Source organism: Micrasema longulum, unplaced genomic scaffold (genome assembly GCF_059751315.1).
Source record: "Micrasema longulum isolate JH-2025_06_02 unplaced genomic scaffold, ASM5975131v1 h1tg000431l, whole genome shotgun sequence".
Classification (NCBI taxonomy): domain Eukaryota; kingdom Metazoa; phylum Arthropoda; class Insecta; order Trichoptera; family Brachycentridae; genus Micrasema; species Micrasema longulum.
The window spans coordinates 40690-56972 of record NW_028277631.1 but is presented as its reverse complement, the minus strand read 5'-3'; the positions used below and the strand labels follow the sequence as shown (position 1 = coordinate 56972).

The following is a 16283-nucleotide window of genomic DNA, read 5'->3' as shown; positions in this document are numbered from 1 at the left end:
GAACATAAATATGGAGTCAATGTTATTTCTACGTTTTTGTTGACTTGAGATTTTTAACATTAACTCCATTTCTCCGTAAGTGTAGTCTCCCCTCTCGAGGCCAATCATCCATGCTACTTTTCTTAGCAAACGATGTTGCACCGATTCAATATGATTTATCCGGCCTACATAGAAGGGAGACCAGATCACGGATGCATATTCTAAAAGAGGACAAACAAGTGAGCAATATAGTGTTTTAACCGTGAACATATCAGTGTAGTGAAATATAGTGACTTGTTATTTTAGCTTAACAATGCACTCGCTTGCCGGTCAGTCGTTTCATGTAAAGCTATCTCTTTCTTAGTCTATTGGATTATTAGATACAAAAGATGGAAAGAGACAAATATACATGTCGATGCATGTCAGTCATGTGCGTGTTAGATATCGCTCGGCTCAGGACTCACCGGGTTCGGAAATACTAGATATTCCGATATCTGTCCAGTATTTCCCGCTCCGTCAAAACTCCAAAATGAATCGTGCGCATAAATAAATATGCCATACGTTTGACTTGTTTTTCAAATTACCTACATACATATTTTAGTTACAGTTAATCTTTATTATATATTTAGGTATCTATGGTCAAATTTTTAAATACTTTTGCGTACCGCATAGGCGCATAGTACGAGATATGAGAGCCAAGAACCGGAGCCTGGTTACCAGACTAGTATCCGGTAACAAGTAGTTTATCCTAGTATCTTGACATGGTGATATCCGTAATAGTGGATATCGCTAAGTAGCAGTCTAAACACACCACTATTCGTTATAAGATTTAAATGTCTTATGAATCAAGTTTTCCATTTAAGAACACTTCAAGGTCTCTGATTTCAGTGATACCCTTTACAATTGAATGTGACTTATGAAGTTTGACTACAAAATAGAAAATTTATTCTGACAGAGAGATAATGGCTTCTTACTGTGACATTTGAAAACAAGTTGTGTGCTCCAATCGCACTAACCTTACATAAATTAGCTCGCTATTTGTGGCAATTACTTTCATATGCCACCACGACAAAAATAAACGTGTTTATTATTTATAACTTGCACATTACATGCGTAATGTATATTTTTTTGAGACGGTATTACATTACAGGACAGCTTGTAATAAAAAGGCGGATGAAGAATACAGTTCTGTGTATGAAATAGAACCAGAACCCCGGACGAGTGTTTTCGACTCGGTGGCTACTCTCCTGTAAAAATCCTAATTAATGAAATCGAGTGGAGATAAGTCTGCGTGTAGCGGTCGAAGCATTAGTCTACCATTCTTGTGATCCTGGATTCGATCCCTGGCAGGGTGAATGTGAAATATTGGTTTTAAAGGTTTTTTGAACTGCAATATTTCATTGTTCCTGGCCTGAAATTGCACCTGAAGCTTACGACTTCATGTAATAGATGAACTAAAATGCATTTGGTTTACCAGTGCAGTGCTCTGTGCACCACTGGGTGTGCAAGGAGGGGTGATGATGTGTGGATATAAATTTTTGTAATCAGTTATTGGATTTCACTCTATTAAATCGCTATAGACAGCCATTCCTGTAAATGTTTGGACTTTCACATTATTTTTTTATGTCTGTGTTGAGATTCTTCAAACTGAACATTATGCTTATTGAACAATTGACAGCATAATGCATAATTTCTATGATACTATAACTATAAAGTCTTGACAAATGAAAACAAAAAAACAGTTTGATGTTATTTTAGAGATTTTTACATTTAATTTATCGCAGAAAGTGAAATTTTTCTTCTTCTCCCGTTGCCCTTCGCGATTTTCAAGTTTTCCCTTTATTTTTGTAAATAAATATATGTTTACTAATAGCGCAAGTGTATGTCGATGGCTTAGAACTAAAATATTGTACCTCCATAAATCATAATACTGAGAAAATAGCATTTGAAGTTTTGCACATCTTGGATTTTATTTAATAGAAATAAGGTTTTGTATCTGATGAAAATACAATATTTTGATATGGACTTTTGTTTGGCATAAAGATAAATATATCTGTGCTTTTAAAAATATTGTCTACAGAATTTAAAACATATTTTAATAAGTATACATCTTTGGATTAGTAGGCTTACGAGATTAACACATAAAAATATAGGTTGAACTTAATACTTTTCAGTACTTAACTCATTTTTGGCAAAAATCGAATTTACAATATTTTAGTTCCAAGCCATCGATGTGTAACTAACGGCTCTACTGAAACGTTGTTTTTTAAGTTGTGCCACTGTTATTTAAGGAGTGTGATGTAAAAAATAAATATAAAAAAATAATTAATTAAAGACAAATTGGATTGAGAAAGAAATATATTTTTCGAATCAGGTATAATACAGTTAAATTCCACCGATTTTTTTATCTACCACAATCACATTCATACCGTTTTCTTTAATTAGAAATGTCCGCACATATGGGACACTATAGAATATTCATAAACTCTCAAACAAGGTTATAACTAAGCACATATCGCAACGTTGATATATTTAACACTTAAAACTCTCCCAAGTCACTTGCAATGAAACAAACTCCACAATTCTCAAGCACAGCCCATTTGACATAGATTTTTTTTAATTACTCACAACTTAATTTAACAACATCAAGTTGAAAAAGAAAGCTTTCGATCTATTGATGATAATTTCTTATTTACATTTACGACACTTATTTTTTTGTATTGTTTTAACAGATTTTTATAGTGTCCAATCGGATGACAAATTTATTTTACATAACGTAAATATAAAAACAAGGTTTTCTATTTTTGAATTCTAAAAATCAACACATTAATTATTTGTTTCTTTCTATGTACACACAGTTAAGAGTTACGTACCATACATTAGTGTTACAACAAACAACAACAGACCATCACGTTTCCGTAGGTGTAGGCGGAGAAGGTAGAACGCCAAATCACTCTGTCTTTACATTAGTGTTGATTTAAATTTTTCATTATTTTGGCTTTTAAATTACCATTAACACATAAGTAATTTGATATTGTTCATATAATAATATATTCATACACTGTAAACCTAGACACAGTATAACTATAAGAATTTCAATATTTATGCGTCAATCTATATGAAGTATACAGTCATATCAGCCCTTGAGGTATTATTTTACGAAAATGGCGCTATATAAGCTATCCATAATAATTATAATCAATAGACAATGCCACAGAATATATGGGATTCCATACAGACACGAGTTGATTTATAATTGATATAAGCTATTTGATTGAGAACAGAGTTTAACAGACACATAGCTTAAAGCTATTTACATATATTTTTGTAACACATTTAATTTTCTTTTACGTGATCTACAGAAAGTTTCAGGTACCTTATATTTGAATAATTAGATTGCACTAATCGATAATATAAAAGAAAGCAACATTTAGCTGTAGATATATTATTTATGCGTGAAAATATATCATAAAATATCACTACATTATATCGTAACATATTTTAAATAGCGTAAATGACAAAATAGTTCTACAGATGTATTCTTTATAATTGTTTACACAGAACATAACATTATTCTTACTAATATTCATAAGTTAAGATAAAAACAGATTTGAAATACAAGTCAGTTGTTATTTGTCTTATTTGTCCTATTTATCCTGTATCTATCCTGAAACCGATAGATTAAAATAATCATTTCTGTTGTCTTTGTTAAACAAAATTTGAATGCTCTCGCAAGTTTTGATTAATCTAAGGAATAACATGTTTTCGTGCTCTAAATATTTCTTACCATAGTTCTCAAATAAACTCTAAAACGACAAGCGTGGACAGAATAGATCACTCATTCGAGGTAGTATTTAAAGCGTTGATTTGAACCACAAAATAAATTCTCTTTATGTCCAACAGTTGGACATAACAAAATGTTAAAAACCTCGACAAGTCTAAAAATACTGCATTTATAATAATCCACGCATTTGGGGCTAGGCAAACAGGGAGATAATGTTATTAAATGGCCCAAAACACAGTTTTGATCTCTTGATTTTATCGTTTGGCAAAACATGGTAGCTTTTATAAAGTTACTATTTTACATTGCATTTATCCCATTTAGAATATTATGTAGTAAAATATCGATGTTTTGCATTATAATCCATTCATTGGTTTGGTCAGTAGTCTTATTACGGATATTTATTAGAACTAATTTAGATTTAAGCTAAGGAAAGAGTATATTTAGTTTGTCGCTAAGCAGATATGATAAAATTCCAAACTTATTTTCTACTATCTGTTTGATACTCAACTTAATTCACCGCAGTACAACCGGTCACCAATTCATTGCAAGTAACTCGGACAAACATCTTATATCTATGTGACACGAATAATTCCATAAGCTATTTTTTTTGTTTTTTTTAATTATTTATATTCCACATTGTTTTGAAAGCGACTAGTAGCTAATATAGGCTACACAATTAAGGCACGAACGAGGGATGGCCTGTGAAACCTTTTCCAAATGTTAACTTTTTGTTTTAGTAACAAAATAACGATCGGATTAAAACATTCATACACTGACTTTGGCAAAACACTCGCATTAAATTTATCTATAAATATAGTCGTGTGTATTATTTTGCGAGTATAGTCCGCTGCATCATGTAAAAAACGTGGATTGAATTTTGTAAGTTTGTTTTTAATCGAGTACCGAGAAAAAATATCGCAAATTACAATCAATATTCATAATTTTTCAAAGTAAAATTATACAATAATGTCTACGAACTTTAACGAAATGATTTAAAAAAATAAACATGGATTTGATAAAAAATTTAGTATATTTTAACCAAAGTCAGAAATGTAAAAAAATGCAAGTCACTTTATATACATATTACAATAACCAACAAAAAAATATATATATTTAAAATATCTTAATGTGTGCTGGATTTAGGTACCAAGACTCAATATGATTATTTTATTAGGTCACCTTATTTCTAGTGGTGGTTTAATCACCCCCGTTTTAAAAAATTGTTTTATTTAAATATATTGTCCAATTCTATATTTGATCTACTTAAAGTAATAAATATTTTCATTTAGTATTTAGCTGTTATTTTTATACTATAATACTCGTAGTATGCGGTGATGGAATGGAGTGATTGAAAAATAACATTTTGCTCCCTTTTCCGTTACTGTTTTGCCACGAAACATCGACACCACTTTCAAGTAATTAATATTTTTTATTTGTGTATTCTTTAATAATATGCATTGTTGTATGCCAACTCAATACGGGGCTCTTGGCCTCATAGAGTTGTGGATACGTTATAATTATGTTGCGAATAAATAAATAAAAATAATAGTCTAGTAATCAAATCCAACAAACATATTGATTGCACAGAATAACTTAATAATCAGTAAAAACAAACATTCCACAAGTCTATATAAAATACAAAATATTCCATATTGCACAGAACAGAAACAAAAACATGCCATTGTAATTTAACATTATTAGTTCATTTTTGTGTTTATAACATTTATATGGTGATTTTTTTTTAATTGTCTAAATATGTCGTAATCTTTTTACCAAGATTGTTTTGAAGTCGTAGTTTTATTATAGTGACACAGTATAATAACCACGTTATTTTTTTATGTAATCTCAAAAAACAAATTGTTTATTGGATAATATATACATAATTTCTTTACATCATTGTGATGTGCTATGTGATAGTTTAACAGTGTTAATTAATATTATCAACAAGTATTTTTACAACCGCATTCTTCCGCAGTTTATTGAGTTATCAGATATTGACGATGAATAGAGAACTCCAACCGAGGTAACTCGTCACTAGCGGAGTCTGTCATCCTATCAAATTTAACGTAATATTAGTCGTACTATCATAGATACATCTACCTATACATTCATTATAGTATAGTCACACTAGTTGCCCAGAAATCTCACCACCGAGAGAACAAAATGCCGCACCCCTTGTACATAGCAAAATATGCAGACCCGGGCCAGCCAGGGATCTCACTAGGAAAGAGATGCGCATTCGTATTCCGGACGGTAACGAGATCTCAGTTTCCAAGTAATCTTTTTAAGAAAACAGTTTGTAGCGAACAAATACATTATTTATTTTCATAGAGTCAAACAATAATAAAAAATTTGCAATCAGCAATCGACATTGAAATGTGACAAAAGCCAATGATGGTGAGTAAATCAAATAACATAATAATTATTAACTAAGATAGACTCTGGATTTGAACAAACATTACATGCCTCCCCCTTTCAAACTTTGGTAGGTTAAATATTATAATTATTACATAAAATAGTAGAGTTAGTCACCCCACCCGTGCAGTATGCCGAGTATCGGGCATAAACCAAGCATATATATTTCGTTATTTCTTCCCGCGGCGTTGCGCTTACTCTAGTTGCGTTATATTCGTTTGTATCGTTTTATCGTAGCGAGCACGGTGCTTCCAATAAACCTTTATAAATCACATTTGTATCTTCCCTATAAAAGTGTTGGTCGAACACAATTTGTCTAACTACTCCGTGTGGGTGACTACGACGTACCGCGTAGTACCAGGCAGCCTTAACTTTGTATATATTTCCTATTCCCGACACCTTCGTCCTTGTACGTTGTCCGCTTACGCTACACCCCCTAAATAGACAAAATATATAAGATCGATTATATACTCTGAAAATATTCTACCATTGCTATACATTATAAACATCGATTTCAAACGCACACTCTCCATTAAAATTCTCGATATATTTCATTTTAACAGTGATAAAATTCGCATCTATTTTCATAATTAATAACATTAAAATAATTCGCAAGTAATATATATTATAATTATATATATATATATATATATATATATCTAACATCATAGACGGTAATGATTGTTTTCCAAACACGCAGTTCAGGCATGTTCGCAATAGAATTTTGGAATCAAAAACAGAACTATTTATATATTAACAAATAATTAGTACGCACGGCTAGGAAACCATAATGCTTACCGGCATTAAGCGAGAACAGGTACCCATCGTGTATGCGTACGCTAATCCCGACTAACAAAAATATATCTTTACATTATATTACACTAAGTCTCCTGACTCGGATTTGCAATAGTCGCTATATCTAGGCCCTAGTAACACATCATTTGTTTATTCTTTATTTACTACGAGACATCCTACTCTATAAGGTTAGTCTGGCTACGCCGATCGCTAACTCTGCGTCGCGTCCACTCCATGTGCCCTGTTGCCCGGTCCGCTACCGACCCTGCCTCCTGCTCCACCTGCCCTCGCCCCGACTCGACAAACGACGCACGTTAACCCTAATACGATTCCCGTTTTTATATAATATTTCGAAGCTTACAATATAAACGTTCGATTTCCAAAATATATCTGCTACTCTGTTTTATACGATCATATTATATTCCGCTTTATTCGGTAAGATTAAAAACGTAGACGACGGGGGGAAAAAAACGGCCCGAAAATATTAAGCATTTATAGGCGATATTACAAAATAAAACTTGGTCCTTCCGGATTTGAATACGGTCGATGCGGATGTTTCCTCGCTATGAAGTCTAATTCAGCTTCCCGCAGCTGGCTATCAGAATATTACTCTGCGGCTTGCCTGCGCTGTCCCCGGACTGGCTGATACGGTCCACCAGCTCTAATCCCTCCACGACGAAGGCGAAGATCCCCGTGAAGCCGCGCATCTCTCTCAAGATAATCCGGAACTGCGAACCCACTAAGCCCAGGTTGTCGTGCCTCTTCTGGCTTCTTCTCATGCCTACACTTCCTCGAATGGCCAAGATTTTCGTGTCATCCGGCATGAAAAAGCTCTCGTCGAAAATAGACCGACCTCCGCGTCCGTTGTTAAGTTCGAAATCGCCAGTTATAATACTCTCATTTTCCCAGCACTGGAAAATGTTACATCCTTTGTAGCCTATGCCGAGTTCTCCCGTAGCTAGGATTCCGAAGTTCTTGGCCATCTTTGGAGCCACGTCGCTGCGCACCTCGATTAGAATTCGACCGAAAGGTGATCCGTTAATTTCAATGTTGAAATAAAATACCGGATATACGTGCTGCGACGGATTCCGTACGAGCGTATTTTGGGGAGAATGATGCAGCATCGGGGGAGGGAGCAGGAGGGCGCCGGGGGAACCCTGCGGGAGTGCCATGGACAGTACGTCGGTCTGGAAAGGGCCCTTACTAATGTTGGGGGAGCTGAGGGACCCTCCGCCCTCGCCGAAGCCCAGGGGGCTCGGCTTGGATATGTTCAGGTTGGGTAGCTGGTTATGTTCGGAGCTGAAACCGACCCCACTTTTAGCACCGGCGTCTGACAATCCGCGGACACTGTTCTTGTCCGGGTTAGGCATAGCCAGGGGTATATACGGAGGGGGGACGGGTATCGGGGCGGGCAGGATAGCGCGAAAGTCCGAATCCCCGTTGGGGGCTGAGAAGGAACGCTCCGCAGTCTGCTGCTGCTTGAATAGAAAGTGGCGCGAGTAAAGTTGGGACATGCAGTAGTTAGCCAGAAACAGCACCGGGTTATGGTAGCCGTTGTTGTCGGTGGGCGGGCCCGCCTCTCCGGAGTGGATGGTGGCGAGAGCGCGCTTCAGCAACTCGAAGTCGAAGAGCACGCCCGAATTCTTGATGAGGTCGTCCAGCTTGCACTGGAGGAACATCTCGCGGTGCTTGGCCTGCAGGCGCTCCCGCTGGCCGGCCAGCGCCGCCAGCAGCCGTTGGATGTCGGCCGGCCCCAGCCCCTCCGTGCCGGAGTAGGCGTGGCGCGCCTCCTGCAGACGCTCGCGCGCCTCCGCCAGCTCGTAGCCCGGCGCGTTATTCACCAGGTCGGTCTCCACCTGCGTCTTGAGGGTGGTGCACGCCTCCAGGATCTTGAGGAGGAAGTCGCGCTGCTTGTGCGCCAGGTGCTGGATGTCGGCCAGCATCTTCTGCATGAGCGCCAGCTCGCCGTGGAAGTCGGCGCGCAGCAGGTGGCGCGCGTCGGCCTGCGGCTTGACGGCGTGGCCGGCGTGCTCGGGCTGCGCGGCGCACGCGCGGCACAGCGGCGCGCTGCACGCGTGGCACCACAGCCCGCGCGGCATGGCGTGCGCCAGGCACGTGTCGGGCACGGGCGACTTGCGCTTGGGCGCGGGGGCCGCCAGGCGCCGGGCCAGCGCCAGGACGGCCCCGTACGTGGGCAGCGCCTCCGGCCGCGTCTCGTCGCTGCGCTTCCAGCAGTAGGGGCAGTACAGCTCGCGGCCCTTGAGCAGCACGCCCGTCACGCACTTGAGGCAGAAGTGGTGCTTGCAGGCCAGCAGCTTGGGCAGCTGGTCGCCTTCGTTGAAGGGCAGCTTGCACACGGAGCACAGCGTGAGGTCCTCGATGTCGCCGAGCGGGGAGTGCGCCATCTGTCGCGGCGGGCCGACTCCCCGCTGCAGGCCTTCATGCGGAGCCGGTTGCGGCTGTCGGTAGTCCCGCAGCTCCTGACCCGCGGCCACACGGCCGCACGGCCGAGATGACGTCCGTTAAGTATTTACGCGTGACGTTTTCGACATGGGATAGGACAGAAAAACTTTGCACTTTCGACGGTACTATTATACACTGACAATTCGCTCGACGTGTTTGAACGACTTATGTTACATATTTACGAACGAATATTGCCGAGACGCACGGCCCGATCTAAATCTAACTAAATAAAACTAAAATTTAAAATAAAATCGATGTGAATTGCCACATCATTTTACGTTTTGTGTACACACGCCATGTTGTTTTGGCAAACTGTCGCCAACTTCACGCCACTCAACAGATTAGCGTTGGAATGACGAAACATTTTTCCTACGTAAACTTTTACAATGCATACTGGATAATTTTTAATGAATTTCGAATTTTGATGCAGTATAAAAAAATAGTTTTTATTTTGTAAAAGTGATATTTTGAAAAGAAAATAAAATGTATAGTTATCAGTATTGTGAAAAAAATATTTCGATTGATTTTGCATGACTCGTATGACATACATGAAATAAAAACGGTTTTATCATTTGATATGTACAATCTATTTTTGTTATAACATTTCAATCGATTATCAGCTGTACCGCTTCTTACGCAAGTGCAATGTTATGCCGAGTTGCGCACTCGACCCGTAGCAACTTCAGACCTATTCAACTGGACCATTCGAGGAAATTTATGGCTTCAATCAAATATGCTAAACCCGAGAAAAAAGGGACTTTTCAATTACACCGGTTCGTAGAAATGCATTTTCATTCCGTTTCTGCGGGATTATTCGGCGCGATTCCAAATTTTCCATCGCTTCACCGCGTAATGGTGTATACTGTATACCTACCTAGACGAAATATAAACTAAACCCACGAAATGGACATTTCACGCTGATTTAAACAGGCCGTCGATCGGACTATTGCATCATATCCGGAAAATGTTGCTTCTAATTACCGATAATTATAATCTTTATACATAATTATTACAGTCGCGTTGGTTCGGCCGGTACCGGGAAAGCTGTATCGATTTGAACGTCCGGCATTGTTCTATAATAAAGTTATAGTCTCTCGCATTCGCTCTATCAAGCTTAAAATAAAATTAATCATAACGAATAACTTATTTGACGATTACGCCACATAAAGTCATTTACGTGTGTCATTGTCTCCTGTCCTATGACGCAGCTTAGCTATGTTGTATATCCATTGTATTTGTATATTTGTAGCATAAAGAAAGTACGTACCGCGAGATTCTTTGTCTGAGAATGTAATGAAAAAAGAAAGTACTTAAATAGAATACCTATACCAATCTAAAAATACATTGATTGGACGTCTCCATAACATTTTGACGGGGGATACTTCCTCTCGTATACACGTAATGATACATTGGGCACCATATTTTTACTCTGATTCAAATGCTATATTTTAACGTTTCTAGATGGAGTGATGATGAAGTTCAGTGTAGTTGTTAATTGACTATCAAACTAAGCAAAAAAAACATATGTGAGGGCAATAATTAAGAATAGTCCAGAAACCGCATACAAGCATCAAACAGAAGGCGACCAAACTACCTACTCATGAATGAGTTGCACACGGAGCACAGCTCACTCATAAATGAGTAGTTTTACGTTTTGACCCATTAGTTTCTTTGTAGACGTCGCTCAGTACGCAACTCCTGTTTTGAATTCAACTATGCCGTGTTGTGATCTTTTAAAGTGTAGAAATACTGCTAGGATCTTAAAGAAACAGGATGGGATCACATTTCATGTGTAATTAGCAAATGCATGTGTAAGTAGCAAATGCATTACTTAAAAATTGAATTATTTTTCCATCTGTCAAATTGTCGAAGAAAACAAAATTAACATTTCGTTAGAGTTGCCAGGGTAGTATTTTTTTTTACCCTACTTTGCTCATATAGTGAGAGAACTAATAAACATTGGACCTCGGATCAAACAACTCTGTGGTGGATATTTGACCGACATTATCCTTAAAACATTAAATATTATTTAAGACGTTATAAACGTATCCGTTTTATGTAAAATAAAATTTATTTTATATTTTAAGTTCAAAGTTCATTAATTCAATTACTCTTATGAAATGACCTTTTACTTATCTACCCCGTTGTGCCAATCAATATTTCCGCGTGCATTTTAGAGAAATTAACAGATAGCTTTTTTTTCACCTTACATTTGTGTTATGATTATATTTTTTCCCGTCGTGCAACATTACGCGGCGACATCACGAATGCGCACGGTGAAAGTAGGGCATAGGGGGGGGATTTTTGGACACAGTCCGATGTATTCAAATATGATTCTACGCTCCTTCTGGATTATTCTATGTGTGAGGGTATTAGAAGCAAACTTAAGTAGCAATAACTTTATTTATTTTATTTTATTAACATTATTACAAAACTTATAATATTAACATATTTGGTTTGATTATTTTTAAAAACATACATTAATTTTTACCCAAGATTTATTTTATTTTATTTATTTCTAATACAAACAGATGTACGGGTCAAATGAATGTAAATAAAAACTATAAAAATGTATACATAGTATGGCCTGGCATCCAATAATATGTATTTACTAAATAATACTACAATAAAGCGACGACGGTTTAAATTATATAAATAATAAATATACTAAATATTATAAATATTCAATTCAAATAAAAATATGGACAAAACAAGGGGATAGTGGGAAGGAAATTGATAAGGAGTGGTAAAGGATGATTGAAATTGCATTTGATTTAATGATTAAGAGCAAGAAAGGAGACAAAACGTCTATTCTCTGCTATTCTGAATCACGCCAATTAGTTCTCTTCTGTACCTATTATATGGAGTGTTAAATATATCTAGACTATTAAAATTATTGTTAAATGCTTCACATATACGAGGGATGGTAGAATGTTTCCGATGATTAGTTTTAATATTGCGAATATAGAAAATATCAGACAGCCTAGTTGGTCTGGAGGGGACACGGTAAGCAAGTAGATGAATTAGTTCTGGGGAATCAAATTTATTATTTACAATTTTGAAAAGCAGGATCTGATTGAAAATCTCTTCTGTGTGCTAATGCACCAAGGTTATGAAATTTTAAAGAAGCTATATAATTTGGAAAATGCAAATGAAATTTGTATTCTACCTGTTTCAGAATTTTTTTTGAACACTCGATTCTATTAATATTTCATTTATAAACAGGGGACCAGATAGCAGTGCAATTATTTAAGATGGTGGCGTACGTATTTATTTATTTATTTAGTTCATTAACGCCCAAAAGGCATTTCCAAAAAATAAAAATAAAATACATGCTAACATACTAAATAATAAACACATAATATACAGAAAAAAATATGTGAAATTAGTTAGAAAGGACATAATAAAAAGTTTTACAAAATAAAAATAAAACAATAATAACAAAGGTATGCAAGAAAAAACAGTAAGCATATAAACAAAAAATGCAAAGATATAAGCTTATGAAATAAATTCTGTAAAGCAAACACAGTAAATAAAGTGTTACGGTAAGCAAGAAAGACAAATTTAAGTTAAATTAATAAACAAGCAAGCATATATTATCGCGAAAAAAGAAGAAATAAAAATATGTATATATGAAATGCGTATTTGCCAATACTACAATGCAATTTGATATAATACTAAAAAATAAAAAACAAGCCTAATGTAATAAAAATAAACAAGTAAGTATTTTTTAAATTTATGGAATTGAATTGTCAATAATAGTTTGACGAGCAGCTACAAATAAACTTGATATTGTGGAATTATAAGATGGTAAAGAATTGGACAGAATGTCTGCAGCCGTTCCATAAGTGTTACCTAACCTATGCAGTCTCGGTATCAATGAATTGTTTTGTTGGTTGGAAGAAGTACCGGAGCAATGAAACAATAAAGTACTCCTAGTGTTGACAGCAGGTACTCTAAAATTAATCGATTCAAGTATTTTTGGTACGTCAAAAAGAGAGTTTACAATTTTATACAGTACAATGAGATCATTAATAGTTCTTCTTTCAGAAAGTGTTGTTAGGTTGAGTTGAATTCACAGTTTGAATTGGAATGTTTAATTTGTAGTTTATATATCGTATAAATTTATGTTGAACGTACGTATGTTATGTATAGCGTTATAAATGTACCTAAGTTTTTCAAAGATATACACAGCCGCATGATAAATCAAGTAATTTTAATTTATTCATTCCAATTTCCAATGTAAAAATCAAATTAAATAAATTATTATTCTAATGGATTAATATAACAAGAAAACTAACTCAAGGAAAACTACTTTTTCTTTCGAGCATGTCATTATAATAATATTGTTCTCTCCGGTCACGCAGACATTTTTCATCTCTCCTATATGAAATATGAAATATAGAAGATGCCTTATGGACAGTACACCCGCTTAATTTTATGTCAGTTATTATGTATATACCCGTATGTTCATTATTATATTTTGTACCTTTTACATTGTTTTTATTTAACTTTTTTTCCTTTTCTTATTCTTAAAATTTAAATTTATCTTGTTTCTATTTACTTTATTTTTATTACTGTATATAAATATATGTATTTTATTTGCAATTTCTAAGTACCTAACATTTATTAATTGTCAAATTGCTTTTATTTTGATACCGATAATGTACTTAATCAATAGCTTACACCACTGTGGAAAACTTAAATTGACTGTTTTCACAATTTTCGTTTATATATATTTTCTGTATACAATATATGTAAAAACTGTTGTTTTTTTCCCAAAATCATGAAGTTACTGTTTCATATAATAATTATTTATTTATTTACAAACGCATTGAGTCCATTTAATAGTGGTAAATACATTTCTTTTTAATATATAAGGGTATTAGAAGCAAACTTATAAATCTCCATTGAAGGGAGTTACCGAGATATTTGCGAAAAACTTTAAAAAATGAATTATGAGATTTCTAATTATTATGCTTCACTAACTCAATGGAGAATGCTGAGTTTGCGGTGTCAAGTAGTATAATTGAAATCTGTTTTTGCTATTATTTAGGTAGTTAGGTTGTTATGTATAGTTTGTTTTAGCGTCAATAACTAATTTTCGGTTTTTGGTGGAGATTTCTAAGTTTGAGAAAATAAACATTTGCGTTCTTATGATTTATCCAAATATTTCATTTTGAGGGCCGTTTTCAACGAGTTGTAAATAACTCACTATTAGAAAATGGGAATCGAGTTGGGGTAGAGCGGGATTCGAACCACGGACCTTTGAGCCATGAGTCCGAGACACTAGCCACGGGACCACAACTCGATTCTACAACTATATTCGTGACGATGCTATGTTCTATTCAAATTTAAACGGTCACAAAGTTGAACATTTACATGGATGGTGGCGTATTGGGAGCGTGGCCAATGCAATTACCGTTTTCGCGCGAATTCAAAATTATAAATTCAAAAATATTTTTATCCCACTTATAAAATATTAAAGTTTGTCAGTGAAAAATCTTGATGGAAGTTAATTGTAATTTATTATAGAAATAAATGACGAGTGATACTTTAATCCACACATTTGGAATATCCAGTGACCGGTTTCTTCGCTTTCGCTACATCTTCGAGACTGACAGAAATCACACCCACCAAGGATGGGACACTAAAAATAAGATGTATACAATACTTAAACTCGTTAAAATAGCATTATATCAACTCATTAGTTAACCCGAAAAATTTCGTTAATGACACTTAAGACAAAAATAATTTAATTTAATTTACTCCCATATAATTTTGAATTCTCTGTCCTTGCCTCTGTTTTTTATAAATACATTGAACTCCTTAATAAAGATATCAGGTTTTTTAATTCAACTTTTCCCCGTGAAAGTGACAAGTTTTGAAATAAATTCAGTTTGAAATATTTAACTTCAGTTTTGAAATGGTGGTAATGCGCACAGCGCAGGTGCACTAACTTAGAATCAGTGGCCCCTCGGGCAGGGAAAATACTCGCCGGTAAAGACCTACGAAAAAAATAAATAAAGATAGCCCAGTCTCGAAGAAGGCTGGATATTCCAAATTTGTGGATCAATGTATTAGTCTTTTAATTCTGATTTAAACCACTAAAAAGTAGTAAAAAAAATGTTTTTTACTCGACAGTATTTTAAAGACCCTTATTAATTTCAAATTGTTTAAAAAAAGTCATAAGGCTGGATTTTGGGAAAGTGTCCCCTAAATGGCCTAAATAGGTACAGGGTTCAAGTACCCAACCGGCCGCGCCGTGGATAATTGAATTACAAACATGAATAATTGTATCGATCGCCAGCAAACGGGATACTTTGACCTTTCCTTTGTATTTTCCGCGCGTTGTTTTGGGCTAAATAAAATTTGTACCGGAGAACTTATTTTGTTTTATGAGCCCCGACTCACTTCAATGTAACTGTAATACAGCTTGGCAGAATACCAACACTTGACAGGCGAACCTGGATATAAGGAAGCCCAAGGCACCTGGACATTTTTTTTTGTATTATTTTCTTAAGTTAGCTTGTACTCTATTACGATTAGTATACAGGGTGTTCATTAAACCTTGTCACATCCGAAGCCACGATGATCAGTATGAGCAAGCAGACATATTGGCACATTAAAATAAATTTTTAGAATTATTATTTTTTTTTAAATAAAATATTTTAAAATCCAAATGGTTGCTTACTTCTGTAGGGGAGAAATGAGGAAGGGAAGGGGGTAGTCTGATACACCACCGACCGCGCGGCTACGCCCCCCTCGCTTTTCCCCTGCAGAAGTAAGCAACCATTTGTTTTTTTAAATATTTTATTTAAAAAAATTCTTTGTTTTAAATATATTT

General features: G+C 35.6%; 2 protein-coding genes across 2 annotated transcripts in view; one reads left to right on the top strand and one right to left on the bottom strand.

Moving 5' to 3' along the window:
- Nucleotides 1-16283, top strand: part of Npl4 (nuclear protein localization 4) — a 56984-nt gene that overhangs the window by 16363 nt on the left and 24338 nt on the right. The window lies entirely within an intron of this gene.
- On the bottom strand, nt 7125-10736 carry LOC148281614 (uncharacterized). The gene has a single exon (XM_088226426.1). The coding sequence runs from the start codon at nt 9376-9378 to the stop codon at nt 7546-7548; it is 1833 nt and encodes a 610-aa protein (XP_088082552.1). The 5' UTR covers nt 9379-10736; the 3' UTR covers nt 7125-7545.

What these genes read in the sequence shown, in the direction of transcription:
- LOC148281614 (XM_088226426.1), bottom strand. Translation starts at nt 9,378, where the DNA reads ATGGCGCACTCCCCGCTCGGCGACATCGAGGACCTCACGCTGTGCTCC.